The sequence below is a fragment of the Lipotes vexillifer genome, unplaced genomic scaffold (genome assembly GCF_000442215.2).
Source record: "Lipotes vexillifer unplaced genomic scaffold, Lipotes_vexillifer_v1.1 scaffold1704, whole genome shotgun sequence".
Classification (NCBI taxonomy): Eukaryota; Metazoa; Chordata; class Mammalia; order Artiodactyla; family Lipotidae; genus Lipotes; species Lipotes vexillifer.
Genome location: NW_006799933.1, coordinates 148,296 through 167,431, shown reverse-complemented (window position 1 = coordinate 167,431; position 19,136 = coordinate 148,296). Strand labels below are relative to the sequence as shown.

The 19,136-nt window shown below is 34.8% G+C and overlaps 1 protein-coding gene across 1 annotated transcript in view; it reads right to left on the bottom strand.

The window, feature by feature from the left end:
• The window catches only part of VPS50 (VPS50 subunit of EARP/GARPII complex), a 149,448-nt gene that overhangs the window by 66,929 nt on the left and 63,383 nt on the right, over positions 1-19,136 (bottom strand). The window contains 4 exon segments of the mRNA XM_007472019.1: positions 4,947-5,045; positions 5,380-5,474; positions 9,749-9,840; positions 12,658-12,790. Of these exon segments, the coding sequence (XP_007472081.1) occupies positions 4,947-5,045; positions 5,380-5,474; positions 9,749-9,840; positions 12,658-12,790 (419 nt within the window).

Here is a 19,136-nt window from a genome sequence, read left to right as displayed (position 1 = left end):
ATTTTTTTTTTTTTTTTTTTTTTTTTTTTTTTTTTTTACTGTAAATGATGTTGGTTCATATTATCCAAATTGATTCAATAGAGCCAAAGAAAACTTCCTTTGCATCTCTTTCCCCAAGAACATTTTACACAAATTGAAAGATTTGCATTTTATTTCCTTTCTTCTATTTTACTCTAATACACAAAAAAGATGGCAGTTATGATGAAAAAGCAATGAATGAGTATGTAAAGTACAAACTGTAATCAGATGTTGAATAACAGAACTGACTATAATCATAGTTATGTGAAAAGCAGTCCCAATTATTACTTTAAGCACTCTGGGTGCCACCTGCATCTTTAGAAACAACACACAAGCAGGACACAAAAAACCTTCTCTGGTATACAAAAAATACGTACAATCAAAATAAAATTAAAGAGATTTTAAAGTGCAAATATAGTGAAGGAGATAATAACCGATCTACAACGTGTCTCAAATATACTGACCTACAAGTTAAAGGAAAAATGTCAGTGAATTAGAACTGTGTGAAACACAGATCTTTTACTTAACCTAATAAAAGACTTGAAGCAATAAAATGTAGGTTCCAAAAACAAATGATAAAAGCACAAGGTTTAAAGAAGGTAGAGTATCTAATATAAGCCTTTATACACTTTAAAGAGAAGGAATTTGATGCTCAGAGAAGTAAAAAATTTGGTTAAAATCACACAGGCCATGAAGCCAGTGAGTAACACATTAGAGGTAGGAACCCAAGGCCACTGATAACACCACACTGCCCCAGACTCTTTACCAGCAGGAAGAAAATTGGAAATCAGTAACAACTGTATTTACTAAGAGGAGTTTAATAGTTGCCTACCCATTATTATTGTGTATTTATGTGTATGTACATATATAGAGAAGAGGGAGTAGTGTAACGTAACAGATAGATATTATGAAGACATTGTTCCTTTTGTTCTCATTTTAAGTCCAAAATTTAAGCCCTCTTGTATAGTTTAGAGATGGAAAATAGTTGTACTTTTACATAAATTTTCAGTAAAACAACTTCACATATTAAAAATAAATTTAACTTATTGGCACCATTATCACCAAGTCCAAAAAAAAATTATTTTCTGAAAACATTTCTCCTTATTTTCGCAAGGAATATATCAAAGAGAGCTGCAACAATACCTCCTATCCCACACACATGCTCCTCTATGACACGACCTTACCACTCCCCAATCAAAAGAAAAAGTCTAATTTCCCTCCTCTTGAGTCTGGTCCAGCCTTATGACAAGCCTGTATTCAAAGGAATGTGGTAGTCATGACTCCTGAGCCTATATCAGAAAAGGTCATGCAGCCTCTGTGTGGTTCTCTTGGAACTCTAGTCCTATGCGAAGCCAGCTGCCACGTAAGAAGTACAACCACCCTGAGATCATCATACTGGAGCGGGCACATGAAGACATGTTGACCAACCAACCCAGCTGTACACCCTTCCAGCCATCTCCACCAAGGTGCAAGTGAAGCCGTCTTGAACCTGCTACGCAAGCTTGCCACCAGCTGAGTACTGCTTAGTCACCTCAGTCAGTGCTATGAGAAGGAGAAGAATCAGTTGATCCCTGCCTGAATTATTCCTGACTCACAAAATACATGTAATAATGATAAGATGATGGTTGTTTTAAGCCTGTAAGTTTCAGGACAGTTTGTTACAAAGCAATACTAGGAAAACATATCCGTGGACACTTGTAAATTGAAGCTATTATAGGTTAGGTTTGTCTTTAAAAAAAAAAAAAAAAAAACCTCTTTATGAGATCTCCCATAAAACAACTAAAATTATTGGTAACTTATTTACTACCCTCCCTGAAGCCTTAACCAAAACAACTTATTTGGCAGAGGATATATGGGTGGGGGATTAGGGGTAAGGGTGCAACACATGCCAGCAGGTCAGTTCTAGATAATGTCAGGCCCAGTATTCAAAAACAGAAGAGATGATTAAATCATTTGATCCAGACAGAAAACAAAGATAAGTACATGGATAATAAAGCTGACCCTAGAAACACACATTTTAAAGACACTTAAGGAATAAAACCAAACCTTAATAAACTTAACCCTTAAAAGGCAAGGAGAGACCTTTCTCCCTAAAAGGATAGGTGACCTTTCCCTTCTTCTGACATCAGTCAGTGCACCTTTAAGATCATTGAAAACATTTATAAGCTCTAAATACTAAAGTTATTAAAAATAAAAGGTACTTGTTAAATAGAATGTTTTGGCAATAGCACACTGACATAATTTCCATGTCATTACTGTTCAAATTAGATTATTTGTGCTTTGGGGAATTCTGCAACATCTGAATGACAGAAGAATGACAGCATTGGGTATATACAAACTTAGAACCTGAACATGAAGAAACCTGGGAGAATAAAATATATCTTTGAAAGATGAGAATTTACACTGACAGAGGACAGAGACTGTGCTCCCTCACACTCTCATCCAGCTTTGCCCTAGAAAAAGATAATGGCACGCCAAGTTTTAATACAACTTCCACAAGCAACGTGGGTACACTTTATAAACAGATGTTCTGCCAAAGAGGAAAATGCTTCTATTTTCACCTTTTTATTATGCTTACATCTTCAAACCAACAACCTAAATGGACTGTAAAATAAGAGTAATTCGGTTCAAGAATTTCTTTATTCTCAAGAGCTCTAATTGGCAGTAGAGGACCATGAAACAAATTGTAAGCATATTTAAACACTTTAACAAAATTGAAACAGATGATCTATATTTCACCATGTTTCATGGTATTTTTCGGTATTTATGTAATATGATTTGGTGAAGGAGATATTAAATCGGAATTTAGTAGATTTAGATTCATCACTGGCTAATGTAATGACTTTCATCAACTCAATATATATACATTGGCATCATTTCTAAACTGCCTGTCAAGTTTATCTTGCTTTATAAAGAAACAGATGTACTTCAGAACACACTGATGGTTGGCACCAACTTTACCAAGTGATTACATTATCATTTCCCAAATGGCAGCTGTTGGAGAGAGAATGACTACAGGCAGTATATGAGCAAGACTGGTTTAAACATTGGGAAAAGAGAAGAATACTACAAAGAAAGATTACATCTTTACTTTTTTTTTTAACCTATTCCAATTTTTATAATACACAATGCAGCAAGAAAAAAGGGAAAGATCTGCAGGTAATACTTCGGGAGACCTTTTAGTCCAGCCACCTCATTTTACGATTGATAGATAGAACCATATCTCAGAGGGGTTAAATGATTTGTCCAATGACAGAGAGATGGCAGGTGGCAAAAATGTGGTAAGATCCCGAGTTTACCATTTCCCAGTCCTGCTCTCCTTCTAAGAATACAATACACCCTCCTCAAAGGGAAACAAGTTTCACAAATGTTTCCAACAGGAAAAGTCCATTAAAATATTGAGTGTTTTGGAAACAATATTTCTATATTTTCTAATTTCATCAAGGTGAACTTTTGTAAGGAATATCCATCATAGTCAGAGTCTAGAAATGCCCTTGCCTGGTGGCCACAGATGACAGACACCTTTTGACAGTAAGTAAAATGGAATGCAGAATGCAAACCATTAAATAAATCCATGTTTTTGCATTACACACATCTTGCAGTCACAATGAACATCAAAAGACACCCCAGTTGTCTTGTTGGATATAAAGCAATCTTTGAGAAATGGACATCCAGCAATGCCTGCATTCTGATAGGGTAAGTGAAGCTTCTGGCTCCTTCATAGTTCTTTGTCCTTTCCCATCTGTGAGTATAAGGTCCCTCTCATTTTGGACAGCAATGTGTACAGGCCAAGCCTTCTGTTTTAACAGGGCTTAAATTTTAACAGAAAAGGAAGTTATAAATTAAGGTAGTGTTAGGGTTTCATGTTATTCCCTTACCACTGTTTTCCTGAGGTATAATCAATTAAAAAAATTTTTTAAATTTTTTAAACATTCTCTTCATTCAATTGTGAAACTCAAAGGCTCTGCTTTGGTACAGGATCAACTTAAATATACTTTCAAAACAAATATTTAATAGTTTACAAATAAGACAGAAAATGTGTACTTAAATATATTTAATAATAAATTAGTCAATGGTTTCACGTCCAGTAACCTCTCTTCTGACATAGCACATATCCCTGTGACCAGGGGTTGACTCCGAACGAGGAGAGAAAGGAGAATTTCAAATCCCAACTCTCCCCAGCACCAAATAACAACAAAATCAAAACTTAATTTTAAAAATTAAAAATTCAGTATAAAAAGTGAGCTGTAACTCAATTCAAATGATAAAATGTATATAAGGTGTACAGCATAGGGTCCAGCTTATATGAAGAAAGGTCTAATAAATATTCTCTCAATTTAACGCTGCTTTAAGCATACAAACACATTGCTGTATAAACATTCTTTCCCACCTTCTTCCACTCCCAAAACCATTCCTAGGCACCCTTTTTAAAGTTAGTAGTGATTGTTTTGCAAAGCAATGTAGTACAAAATCTTGGCTTTGTAGCTACATTCTGAATATCATGCCCTGTTCTCTGAAAGCCTTTTTACTCCTAAGAGGCACACAGTTTCAAGCATCCCCCACTCACTGAGTGCTGCCGCTACTGATTTAACTTCCTTATTAGCTCACACCATATATGTAGGTAGAGAATAGTGGCCAAATTCTTCTGGGGATCCTTAATGTAATAATCATCTTCCACCCATACAGAAGTCAGTTCAATATTTTAAGCCCCTCAAGACAAAACACATTGAAATTTACAAAAAATAATCAGAATACTTTGATATTTTTGGTAAAAAAAAATCCTTAACCATCCTAGAAAAACCTACAAAGATAGTCTTTCAAATTCAAAAGTAATTATTTTAAACCTATTAACACTATAAAGTTAAGCATTAGACAAAGGTATTCTCACTACCTAAACAGGTCTATTCATATTTTATTAGAGTTCTTACCTATGGTAGTTCTTAAAATAATTGACACTTTGTTTTCTAATAGACTCTTGCAAAACTTCAGACTTGCTACCACAGAATTCTTCTCCAACTTGCATTAATCTAGTTGGACAGAAAGATTTATGTAAATTCAGCAACATGTTTATTATAGGGAAAAAAGAGAAGTACAGGTCATCTTTATTCAAAGATAACAAATCATAAAAATTTGGATATTTGAAGAAATTCTAAAGATCACATTCATTACAGTTTACAAACATCCAAAGGGCAGAAATATTTAAACACACTCACACATAAACCTAGCAGAAATTAGACTATGAATGTTCAATTATCTTTACTTCCATTAAGTTATACATTACAACTCAGTGATTCATGATTTCATTGATTATCATGGTTCAATGAATCAAACTAAAGAATAAGACAAGATCTCAAACACTACCTGCTGATTATATCCAAAACAAAGATGAAGTCATCATATTTGAATATCGACAAATCAGTTCCAAGCAAGTAGGTTTTTACTTTTAGCTGAACATCCTATAAAAAAAAAAAACAATAAATATTTCAAGTAAATCCAAAATATAGAAAATAAGTTCTCAGAGCCATTTTTTGTATAGTTACACATTAAAATGAGACAGGAATAGATTCTTAACTTGATAAAAAAATATCTAGTTAGGCTAATAGTCAACATATTTAGGGTGATATCATAGAGGCAATTCCATGAACATCAGATATAAAAATAGTACAGACTTGGGGCTTCCATGGTGGCGCAGTGGTTAAGAATCCGCCTGCCAATGCAGGGGACACGGGTTCAAGTCCTGGTCCAGGAAGATCCCACATTCCATGGAGCAACTAAGCCCATGCACCACAACTACTGAGCCTGCACTCTAGAGCCCATGAGCCACAACTACTGATCCCACGTGCCACAACTACTGAGCCCGTGTGCCACAACTACTGAAGCCTGCACACCTAGAGCCTGTGCTCCGCAACGAGAGAAGCCACCGCGGTGAGAAGCCCACGCACCACAACGAAGAGTAGCCCCCGTTCACCGCAACTAGAGAAAGCCCACGCAGCAACCAAGACTCAATGCAACTAAAAATAAATAAATTAACTAATTAAAAAAAAAATAGTACAGAACACAATCATCACTACTAATACACACACACATGCAAGGTAAGAATTATATCCTCATACTAGATATACTGATAAAAATCATTATTTGGGCATGGTTCAGTAAGCTAGAAACCCCAAAATAATCAATTCAAAAATAATTAGAATTAATAAGATGATTGTGTGAAGTGTTTAAGTACAGTATATAAAAATTAATAGTTTTCACATATACCTGGCTGAAGCCCCTAAAAATCAAGAGATTTCATTTAAAACAAATATTGAAAATACAATATACTTAGGAATAACTTTAATAAGAGCTATCAGACCTATAACAAAAAACTAACAATTCTAATGGGATACAAAAGAAATTTCCAGAAATTGAGAGTCAAGGGACTGAATACATGACTAAATACTGTAAATATGTCAATTTCTCCAAGTTAATGTAGGGATACAGTGAGATTCTAACCAAAATCACACACACACAAAAACTTTTCTTCTCAACAATTATTCTAAAATTCACTAGAAATAATAAATAGACAATAACCTCTTTTTTAAAAATAGCACTTTGAAAGGATGAAGTTATCAGGGATGATGGAGGACTTGTACCACCTATATTAAATATATTAAAAACTACCCCCAAAATGCTAGCAATATAGAGAAAAGTCAACGGAATGGGAAAAATAAATCAGAAACAGTGCTAATATACATATAAAAGCTTAATAAACAGTAAAAACTACTGTTTTCTGATTATTTACTTTTGTCAAGCATTATACTAAGAACTTTATATATTATCTTTATTTTTAAAACTAAAACATGATAGAAAAACATTTAAAATAAAGTCAAGGATTTATCAGGAAAATATGAACAAAATAAATACAGCAATGGTAATAATAAAGCAAACTAGAATTCACTGCAAAATGCCTAAGGAGAAAAGAGCTATTTTTTTAAATTAATAAAGAGAATTATGTACAATGAGGGTAAGTAAAGTGGTTATTAGCATTGCATCATCAATCAACATGGCATCCGAGTATAAAAACAAAAGCCGTTAGAAATAAAAGAAAAACCTGACAAAACTACAATCATTCCAGAAGATTAAAACTCCTCCTGCAGAACAGCACAGACCAAGAAAACCACAACCAAATAAGAATATAGATGAGAATAATACATATAAATAATAAACTGCTTTAATTTACACAGAGAACCTAATTCCCAATACAAAGAAGAAATACATGGTTATTTTTCAAATGCCCCAGGAAAAACTTTAAAAGTGGGTGGTTTATTAGGCTGTAAAGAAAATCTCAAATTCACAAAAAGTAGAAATATTCCAACCCTAATTTTCTATAGTAAAAGAAAGAAATAATAAGCATTTTAAAACTGTCACTTCTCACGTATCAAATATTTAAAGACTAAAAAAATCTTGAAAGACCAAGACTTTCATATGGTTGGATACGTAAGCTCCATGAGGTCAAGGACCATGCTTTCACGACGGTGTTCTTAAACCCACAAACAGTGCGATACACATATTATGACTGATACAACCTTTTTCCCTTAAAGGTTCTGACTGAGTCAAAATGCATGGAAAATTTGCAACAATATTCTAAAAACTGAAAAGTTTTTATAATAATTATCAAGGTGATTATGATTCTGAGTTTAGTTTTATGTCAGAAATATTAACTATCTTCTTATGCTTCTCAATCATTTATCATATCTATAATAAATTTATGATGTCAATAAACTGTCACATGCTCACTTGTGCTTTGGAATTTAGCACTTCAGATATTAGAAATATATTATGGTATGTATAGCATATATTATATAACATCCCCAGGGGGGTCTAGGGCAGTATCCCAAAATAAAACACATTTATATTCCTTCAACATATGAATGTTCACCTTAATGGGATAAATAAATACTACAAAAAGCCAAATGGCAATACTGGTCAGATTATGCTATCAAATGAATTCAATTCCTTCCAGGTTTTGTCTGCCAGATGTGTTCTCAAAAAACATTTATTTTTCAGAGCTTTTGCCTTTTTCAATTGCATTGAGCTTTGTAATTTCAATTTAACAAATGCTAATGAGTTCCTAACGTACACAAAGTCCTGTGTAGAACTGGATGAGAATTGGGGTTGGAGCTGCAAAAGGGACTTGAAGTGGGTGGAGATGAAGATATTCTAAAACTTGAAACCTACAACACAATTACCCTTATTCAAAAGCATGATTACTTTCATTAAACTGGCCAAACACTTAAATGATAATAGCTTTATTAAATCTTACATTTAACAGATATTCCTATATCAAGAATGACATCAGGTTGCCAGACTGAATAGAAACTAGCTATATAAAATACCAGGCCAATAATCCAAAGTACTTTGAATTACCAGAAATTCTATCATAGATTCTACAATTTCAACAAAGTATAATTAGAGCCTGTTAGAAGACTAAATCAGAAACAACTCATATCTGACACTAGAGAATGAGACTTTCCTTTCTGTTATATATAACATTCAGAAAAAAGTCAGCCCCAACCCATAATTAATGGGAAACTAAAAATTTGTTTCATATGGTCATATCAGAAAATACAAAAGGCAAAGCTCTTACCACTATCACATATTTAAATATTAAAGTATAAATTCAAATAGCATATCTCCAACAGAAAGTTATCAAAAGTTAGAAGAGCACTAAATTATAACTGCTAAGTGATTCTTGAGGAAATTTATGTTTTCAGTATATATTTTCCTAAACAATTTTTTCAAAAGAAATCCTATAAAAGATTTTCAAACCAAACATCAGCTTCATTAGAAAAATAAAAAATACATTTTAAAAGACCATAAAATGGTCAAAGTGTCTATAGTCTTCTAAATTTTGAAGCAGTCCAAAAAGAACAAAGTTATCATCAAAGAAATTACACTTATCTAGGAAGTGAAAATTTTTAACAAATTAACAAATTTAGTTATCTGATAACAACTAAGCTACTAAACTGCAAAAGAAAAGCCAAGGAATACACATTCAGTCAATAAATACATGAGATTCACTCAAGGCACAAAAATCACTGACTTAGGGCTTCCCTGGTGGCGCAGTGGTTGGGAGTCCGCCTGCCGATGCAGGGGACGCGGGTTCGTGCCCCGGTCCGGGAAGATCCCACATGCCGCGGAGCGGCTGGGCCCGTGAGCCGTGGCCGCTGAGCCTGCGTGTCCGGAGCCTGTGCTCCACAACGGGAGACGCCACAACAGTGAGAGGCCCGCGTAAAGCAAAAAAAAAAAAAAAAAAATCACTGACTTAGAATTCTTCATTCTGTTCTAGACTCCAACCCAACTATGTCATCTATTATATAGTTATCCTTTTCCTAAAATTAATAGAAACGGGGAAAAAAACACACACAAAATAAACAGTATCTCAATAAGAAAACAACTTCTTTAGGAAAGCACAAATCTGTTAGGTCACTAAAAGCAAAATGTAATCAAGGAATATTTCCAATGGATATTTTCAAATGAAAACTTTTTCTACTGCCACTTATAGTCAAATATAATTGACAACTAAATTACAGAACTCAAATGGTAGACTTATTCCAAAGAAAAACTAACACATGATTAGATCTGCAGGGAAAACAAATACAGAAAACTTAAATACTGAATTTCTAAAACAACTTTGACATGAAGGTTTCTATTGCTTTTGTAAAAAAATAGTTTAAAAAAACCAAACCTGCCATATTCGTGTAAGTCCATGTTCTAATTTCTTTTTTATGTAGCCACGATCAAAATTTGTTTCTTCAGTACCCATCATATTACTCCCTTCTGAAAATAAAAGATGGTATACGTTTTAAAATTTGTTTCACATTTTTGTTTTCAAAAAAAAAAATTTGGATTCTCATATATTGTAAGCATGTGTAAAATATAGAAAATATTCTCAATATTTATACAACCAAAACAATGTCAAAAAATAGAAATTAGGATTAAACTCATTTGATAAGATAGACAAATTCAGACTCTGAAATGTTAAGTACTTTACACCTAAGACCACTCAGCTTATACATGATTATAGCTGGGATTCCAACTTGGGTAGTGTGATCCCAGAAACCAGATTCTTAATGACCCATATACTGCCTACTGCCAGGGCATTTCAGGACCAACTAACCCAATTTTCAATTAATATGCATGTTAACAAGAGTACAGAGTGCAAAACTGCTCATGCAGTGAGGCAATTATGCATACATTTTATATTTTTCATGATCCAGAATACTTTTATCCATTCCAGGTAAATAATCTAACAATGTCCAGTTCAACAGGTAAGATCAATGACCTGCCTCAAAATAATTCTCCCCCTAAAAGCAACTGAAAATACACATACACATTATATTTTAAAAATTATGCCTTTGTGCAAGTAAACTGTGCAGAACAACTGAGGATATGATCTCATCTTAGGCTAGCAGGGTATCCACTGGTAAGCAGCAAAAGGCCCTTTCATAGGCCAGGCCCCAGATACATGCCGAATGTACTCGTGACTACTCCTACAGCTTAAGCCATATCATCTGTATGGTCTGGCTATTAGGAACCCAGCAGCTCAGAGCAGTGCACCTGAGCTACAGCTTTAGTTTATTTAGAATGGTGAAGTGTTCGGACACCAGTAGTATCACTAGAGAACAACAACAGATGAACTCTAGAGGCCCTTACAGCTGTATGAAGTTCTGTGAAGAATAACTTTTAAATTACTGATTCCTACAATTTTAGTCCTTAATGTGAATACGAAAGGAAGAATTTCTGGTGAACAAATAACTTTTTACAGTACTAGATATTGTCACCTGACTATTAGACTGATCACAGTCCTCAACATTCTTAAATTATACAGATTAGGGTGAAGGAATTTTAGGAAAGAGGACTAAGTATAGAAGGTTCAAATAGAGTTTTAAGTTTGAATCTATACCCCAATGAAAATGCATACAATACATAATACCTGTAAACTATTAGCCTGAAGCAAAAAGCGAGCTTCACCATGATAAGTATATCTTGTCTTCTATACTCTTATATCTAAAGTATGTATTAATTTTGTTCCAAACTTTTCCTTTGGTTTCTCCTTAAATAATGTAGTAGAAAAAGGAAAAGAGGTGCTGAGATATCTAAACAGGTACCATATCTAGAAAAAAAGAAAGGTTGCCAAAACAAGATAAACTTTGTGGGGAAAAAATCCCTTAAGCCCAGGAATTCCCAAAAAAAAAAAAAAAAAAAAAAAAAAAAAAAGGCCTATAGACATTTCATTATTATTATAATCATCTCTCTTGATCCATTTCCTTTGATGATATTAAGAACAACCAGTGTAAGCACTTTTACATTTTCTCTAAACTTCATAGCAATCCTACAGGTAGATGTGTTACCACATTATGAAGCTTTTTGTTTGTTTTGTTTTCTTAACCTATCATTTTAAGGAGCAAACTGAGGCCTGGAGATGATAAAGTGACCTATTCACATTCTCGCCTTTGGTAAATAAATGGCAGTCAAACTTTGAAGCGAGGTATCTCTGACTGCAAAGCCCAGACTCCCAGAGGTAGTAGAGGAGTTGGGTAAAAATACCCAACTGGCCTAGTCTGGCCTAGAATCCTGGCTCAATGCCCCCCGTTTTCTGCTTTCTCCTTTCTCTCTCTTCCTTTAAACCTCTTCCTCCCTCTACAATATTTCTAAAAGAATGAAAATCCTTCCACAGAATTTATCTGTATTTATGAGCTTCTTATGAGTTAATATTAAACGTATGTCTTCTATACTACCAAAATCCCATGTTTAATCAAACTAAGATTTGCGCATTCCTCCACCCACCCAATCACAGAAACCAAACACTTCAGAAATTAGAAGTTACTAGAATAACTTGATTGACTAGCTATATTAAACTTTATGTAATACAAAAAAACAGGTACAGTATAATTTATTTTGCCCATACTAAATACTGGTAGACTCATTTATTACTTTTAAAAGTATTTTGAATACTTAATCTTAGCTATTGTTCAAGGATAATCACTTAAGATATATAATTACATGAAGTAATTTAAACATGCCTAGTTAATATAATTTCTCAAAGATTTTCTCTTTATGACTATACCATAAACATTTAAAGTTGTATTTTGCTTGCAAAGATGGTATTTAAAAACATCATTTTTTATGAAATTTTTATGTCCTGCTATCTATTTTCAGGCAGAAAAGTATCAGTATAATTATTAATTCTTAGAATCTAGTTTTATTAGTACAATTTGAAAATTAGCAAAAAGGACTTAATATTGAACATTAGCATTAATTTTAGAGTAAATTTGGACAGACCAATGTCCTACCTAGTTTGCAACTCATTTTTTTTAAAGCTCTTTTTTTAGTAACTTAGTCCTAAGGTCATCACCACATATTCCTGGAAACTTGTAATACCTATCACATAAGAAGTCCTTCGGCCCAGTTAATCCCCAAAGGTAATGGAGTTTTTATGGCAGCTGAATCACTTTCTCTGGTGAACATTTAACCTATGGTCATCATGGTCCCTGAAATTCTAAAAGTAGAGCTGTCCCTTTTCTTTCTCCTTACTCCAGAAAAACGGCATATTTATAGTTCAGTTTTTAAAATCAAATCAAAATAATTTCCTACCAGAAGCAGAAGTAGTATCTTCACTGTCATGCTTTTCATGCCATTCCATAGTTCGGTAATAGCTGAGCATAACCTCCCACAGTGCTTTGCACAGGTCAGCAAGGCATGGAATATAGCTGTCTGGTGTAACATGCTGAAGAAAATGACAAGAGCCAACTTTCAAATTATCATGTTTAACACAAAGTTAATCAAAATAAAATGTTATGGTATCAATCAAATGCACTCAAGAATTAGATAAGAAAATTTCTTCCACTGATATATCTAAAAAGAAAGTTCAATGGCAAGAAAATTTCATTCAAGTAATTCCTATTTCAACATGGCTTTTTAGTATTCATTAGGAGTATCAGTCCATATACTATGAATCCACATACTACTGAATGGCAAGTGCTCTCATAACCAGGAGTGCAAACTTCCCCAAATATATTTTTTCAAAGCCATGTTCTTAGCATGAAATGCAGCTTTACACTCACCCTTGGACCCAAGTTACAACTTGCAAAAAGGTGGTCATAATTTACAAGTCAATCATTTTATTTATGTAAATTAAGTAAGTACCTTTGACAATCTGCAAATTCTGTAAATCACATGGATACAGATATTTCATATTTGACAACAGCATTTTAAAATGTTTTATATAACATGGCTATGAAACAATACGTGGTCCCAAATCTTCTCCCTAAAGGAAATACATGGATTTTTCTCCCTCTATCCTTTGTAAAAACTACCAGTTTCTCATTCTGCCCTTTTTTTTCTGCAGGTAGAATAATGCCTCGATTCTATTTTGCAGGCTTTCTGTCTGTCACAGTGGAGCATCTGCTCCATCATTTGAGATTTCGTAGCATTTCTTCAATTTGTAATCAATCCACCACAACTGATCATGCTGATAAAACAGTGAAAGGCTAATAAGACTATGATGCAAGCCCTCCAAAATAAATAGCTAGTAGAAATGAGCTATATAGAAAGTATAGCTACGGTGTTATTGATGCTCAGGAAGTCCCAGTTGGTAGTCGTCCTCTCTCTTTCAAAAAGTATTTTTTCTCTCCATAATGATTTCCCCCTCCTCTAAATTCCCCATTTACTAAAACATTCATTCATCAAGCAATTAATAAAAATACTAATTTGTATGACTCAGCAAGTATACTTTTGTGCAGGCATGTCAAGTCTCTGAAACTCAACTAAGAAGTAGTAAAATAAAGGAGCTGTTAACCACTGGACTCAGGCTGCCCAAGTGGGGCTTATGCCAAGAACAGTACAATGGTTCAATCTTATAGGATCTATTAACAATCTGTCACATTAATAGGTCTAAGAAGAAAAACAAAATGATTGTCCCCAAACACGCTGAAAACCCTTTGACAAAATTCAACAGCCATTCCTAATAATAACTCATGAGAAAATAAAAACAGATAAACATTTCCCTAAGATGAGGAAACTTTAGGGCATATCCACTGTGGTCAGGAAGAAGACAAGAATGTCCACTATTCTCCACTACTTTTTTTTTTTTTTTTTTTTTTTGCAGTATGCAGACCTCTCCCGTTGCGGAGCACAGGCTCCGGACGCACAGGCCCAGTGGCCATGGCTCACGGGCCCAGCCGCTCTGCAGCATGTGGGATCTTCCCGGACCGGGGCACGAACCCGCGTCCCCTTCATCGGCAGGCGGACCCTCAACCACTGTGCCACCAGGGAAGCCCTCCACGACTTCTTAACAATGTTCTTGAGGTACTAGCCAATGCAATTAGATTAGAGAAAATGATAAGAAGCAAAAGAACAGGAAAAGAAGAAATAAAACTACTTCTATCTGTAAATGACATAATATACCTAGAATATAATTCCTAGAGAATGAATGATAAAACTCAAACAGTAAAAGAATTCAGCAAAGGGCTTCCCTGGTGGCACAGTGGTTGAGAGTCCGCCTGCCGATGCAGGGGACACGGTTCGCGCCCCGGTCCGGGAAGATCCCACATGCCGCAGAGCGGCTGGGCCCGTGAGCCATGGCCGCTGAGCCTGCGCGTCCGGAGCCTGTGCTCCGCAACGGGAGGGGCCACAGCGGTGAGAGGCCGGCGTACCACAAAAAAAAAAAAAAAGAAAACTGAAAGACATAAAGGTAGACTTGAACAAATAGAAAGACATCCCTCACTCTTGGTTAGGATGTCTCAACATCAGAGATGTCAGTTCTCCCTAAGTTAATTTATGAATTTACTGAGATACCAATAAAAACAATCCAGAAATAGGTCTGGCCTCATATAAAAATATGGTATATGATAAAGATAGCATCTCATATCACTTAAGTGAAGACAGTCTTTTTCATTAATAGTGTTGGGACAACTACTGGATGGTCAGTTGGAAAAGACTAAATTAGGTCTACTCCTCACACCATCCACAGGAACAAACTCCAAATGGGTAAGACAGCTGAACCTAAAAAATAAAACTATACTAGCACCCAAAGAAAACATGAGTTAATTCTTCTCTCACCTTGATATAGGTAAAGGCTTTGTAATTATGACTCAAAATTCAGTGGTAATAAAAGTAAAATTTGATAAATTTTACTACATAAAAATTTTTATAAATTTTGTATAACAAAGAAAAAACCACAGTAAACAAATCAAATGATAAACGTGAAAAAAGTATTCACAATACATGTCACAATAAAAAAAAATCTCACATTTATAATGAACACTTAAAAATTTGGGGGGAAAAGACCAAAAATCCTATAGAAAAATGGGAAGAAGATATAAACACACTTAACAGAGATATAAAGATGGCCCTTAAATATTTGAAAACATATCCAACTTCACTCATAATAGGGCAAATGTAAATTAAAACTACAGTAAGAAACAAATTCTAACTCATCACATCAGTGAAAATTTTAAAGCTGACCATTAACAAAGATTCTCCCCTTGACCAAACTCTAGCCGGCTCCCTGAGCCCTCTCCTTCATTAGTCCTCAATCTTGACCTACAAAGGGTTAAACAAGACACTAACGTAGTTTCTAGCAGCTCACGGCCACAACCCTAGAATGACCATAGCACCCCTTAAAGTGCTTGCCTGAGAAACGTCAAGGCTGCCAAAAGAATATATTGTTTGTTCCAGCTAAAACCTGAAGATAGGGCCCCTGTCTCCCAGTCTCTGAGGGAGAAGGTGGGAGCCTAACCCAGATGGGTTTCACATGGACCCCTTGTTTTTTGTAATTTTTCACTTCCTTGCTTCTTCTGAGCCCCTGCTCATCCCCCTTCCTAGTCCCTCTTTCTCCCTTTACAATGCCCAGTGACCCCTGTACAAATGGAAGCTGAGTTCAGTTCACAATGGATTCTTTTCCCCATTACAACAGTATATTACTGATTGAAATCTGTCCATACCACTTTAACTAGTGTCCAGTTTTGTTTATCTGATACCATATATACTCTGTTGGCAAGGTTGTGAACAAAAAAACAGGAACTCTCATCCACTTCTGGTGGGAATGCAAAATGACACAATCCTCTGGAAATGAATTTGACATTATCTAACAAAACCACACTGTCTAACAAAACTACATGTGTATTTTCCCTTTGACCCAGCAATCTCACTTCTAGGAATTTAACCTGAAGGTGTACTTCAAACAATGTAAAAATACATACGCACAAGGTTATTCGTTGAAGGATTATCTGTAACTGCAAAATACTGGAATCTTTCTAAATGTCCAAACACAGAAGATCAGCTGGATAAACTTCACACACACAAAAGAGCACTTTGCAACTGTGAAAAATAATGATAAGCAGACATATACCTTTAAAAAAATTTTTAAATAAAAAATTTTCCCTTTCATATGATACATATACATGTGAAAGGGAAAAGTTTACATATATATATGTATGTCATAAGAAATAGAAAAAAATTTAATGATATATCTGCCTATCATCAAAAAAATAAACACAGTGAATATAAAGAAGAAAACACTGAAGTCAGTTACCTGTAAGAGGTGGCGTGGGGAATAAAAATGGAAGGAACACAGGAGGGAGTGAAACTTCTGAGTATACCTAATTGGCTATGGGTACCTATTTGCAGAAAAATTAGAATGGCTATCCAGATTTACACATGGCTTGCAGAGATCAACACAAATATTTCTGCATATTTATGCCATAATTTGGGGTAACTTTTTATGTCGACTTTCCCTGTTTACTATTATAATTACTACCTTTACAATGAACCAGTCTTGCTTTTTTCCTTGGTTTATTTTTACCACATCATTACAACTGACATAGCTCTCATACCACACACATGTAATGAAAACTGACAATGATGCACAAGGTCAGGAAAAAGCTAAAAGCAGAGGACAAAGAAAAGCAAAAATCACAAAAACATTCTGGGCTGCAACTCAAAAATCATTCACCGGAATAAAGGTACTCTTCTACAAACTTTCATAAACTCAACTTTGCATAAATTTGTGTTTATATTATGCAAATAAATTTAATCTAATTATATCCCAACATATCTTTCTGACCGATAAAAGGAAGGCAGTGTTAGCCTTATTTTTCCCAAAGAAAAATTATAACTATACAAATAATTGTGCTATAGCCCACCAATTAACTTTTATAATACTTGCCACAGTTTAACAAACCAGAAAATTGAAACTTGGAACTACTACCTTCTATTCTCCACCCAACCACTGTCTAGCTATCTCATTTGCCTATTTATTCAAGGAAAAGGAAGTTCTTTACTGTGTTACCTCTTGACTATTTGCTAAACTTTAATGGGTTTGGATGAGATTATACACACAGAAATGTTTATATGAAACTTTTTTCAGAAAACGTTAAAATTATTTAGTGAAACTATACCAAGCTTTTCCTCACCAAACTTACTCAAGAGTAAATAATTCACAAATCTAGCTAGGCCAATGCCCATGTCTAAAAGTCTCCCAAACTTATCTTCAAATATGTTCATATGTAACAAACATAAGACTATGATGTACTGACCAAGATGATTCTTACCTAAATTTATATTCTAAAATAGAAACAAATGTATAGATTCATTATACTAAATACACAGAAAGTAAATAGTTTACAAAAAAAGGCAAGGTGGGATACATATATACATATAGTTTTTAATAGATTTAAGCCAAAATGTGTTCATCTCTGTACTTGAAGACTATGCTGACAAATAAGAGTCATTTCATGCAAATCAAAACTACAATGAGATATCATCTCACACCAGTCAGAATGGCCATCATCAAAAAATCTAGAAACAATAAATGCTGGAGAGGGTGTGGAGAAAAGGCAACACTCTTGCACTGCTGGTGGGAATGTGAATTGGTACAGCCACTATGGAGAACAGTATGGCAGTTCCTTAAAAAACTACAAATAGAACTATCATATGACCCAGCAATCCCACTACCTGGCATATACCCCAAGAAAACCATAATTCAGAAAGAGTCATGTACCAAAATGTTCATTGCAGCTCTATTTACAATAGCCCGGAGATGGAAACAACCTAAGTGTCCATCATTGGATGAATGGATAAAGAAGATGTGGTGCATATATACAATGGAATATTACTCAGCCATAAAAAGAAACGAAATTCAGCTATTTGTAATGAGGTGGATAGACCTAGAGTCTGTCATACAGAGTGAAGTTAAGTCAGAAAGAGAAAAACAAATACCGCATGCTAACACATATATATGGAATTTAAGAAAAAAAATGTCATGAAGAACCTAGGGGTAAGACAGGAATAAAGACACAGACCTACTAGAGAATGGACTTGAGGATATGGGGAGGGGGAAGGGTAAGCTGTGACAAAGCGAGAGAGAGGCATGGACATATATACACTACCAAACGTAAGGTAGATAGCTAGTGGGAAGCAGCTGCATAGTACAGGGAGATCAGCCCAGTGCTTTGTGACCGCCTGGAGGGGTGGGATAGGGAGGGTGGGAGGGAGGGAGGGAGACACAAGAGGGAAGAGATATGGGAACATATGTATATGTATAACTGATTCACTTTGTTATAAAGCAGAAACTAACACACCATTGTAAAGCAATTATACTCCAATAAAGATGTAAAAAAAAAAAAAGTCATTTCATTTTAAAGTTGGACTCCAGAAACCACTTTCCCCTATACTGTGCAATCAACTAGTGTCAATTCTCAAAGCAACAAATGCTTCTGATGCTCTTAATACCTTGTCACTAAAATCATTCATACCTAGTGATCTCTTGTTAATTTATAAAAATCACCTCCAAATTTCAAATAGAGAATCTTATTACACAGACATGTGTGAACCGTAACGATAACAAGACAGATTCAAAGAAACCAACAAATAAACAACAGATTCAAAGAAACCAACAAATAAGCAAATAATTGTATAAGTAGTCAAAAAGTAAAAGGCAGGCCAAGAAGAGAATCTGAGTTTCTGAATTACAACTTCCACTTAGACATCAATCCTTCTTCACACCAGCAGAGCATAACAGAAAGAGAACTAGACAAGAAATTGGAAGCCCTGCATCCCAGCCAGCACCAATT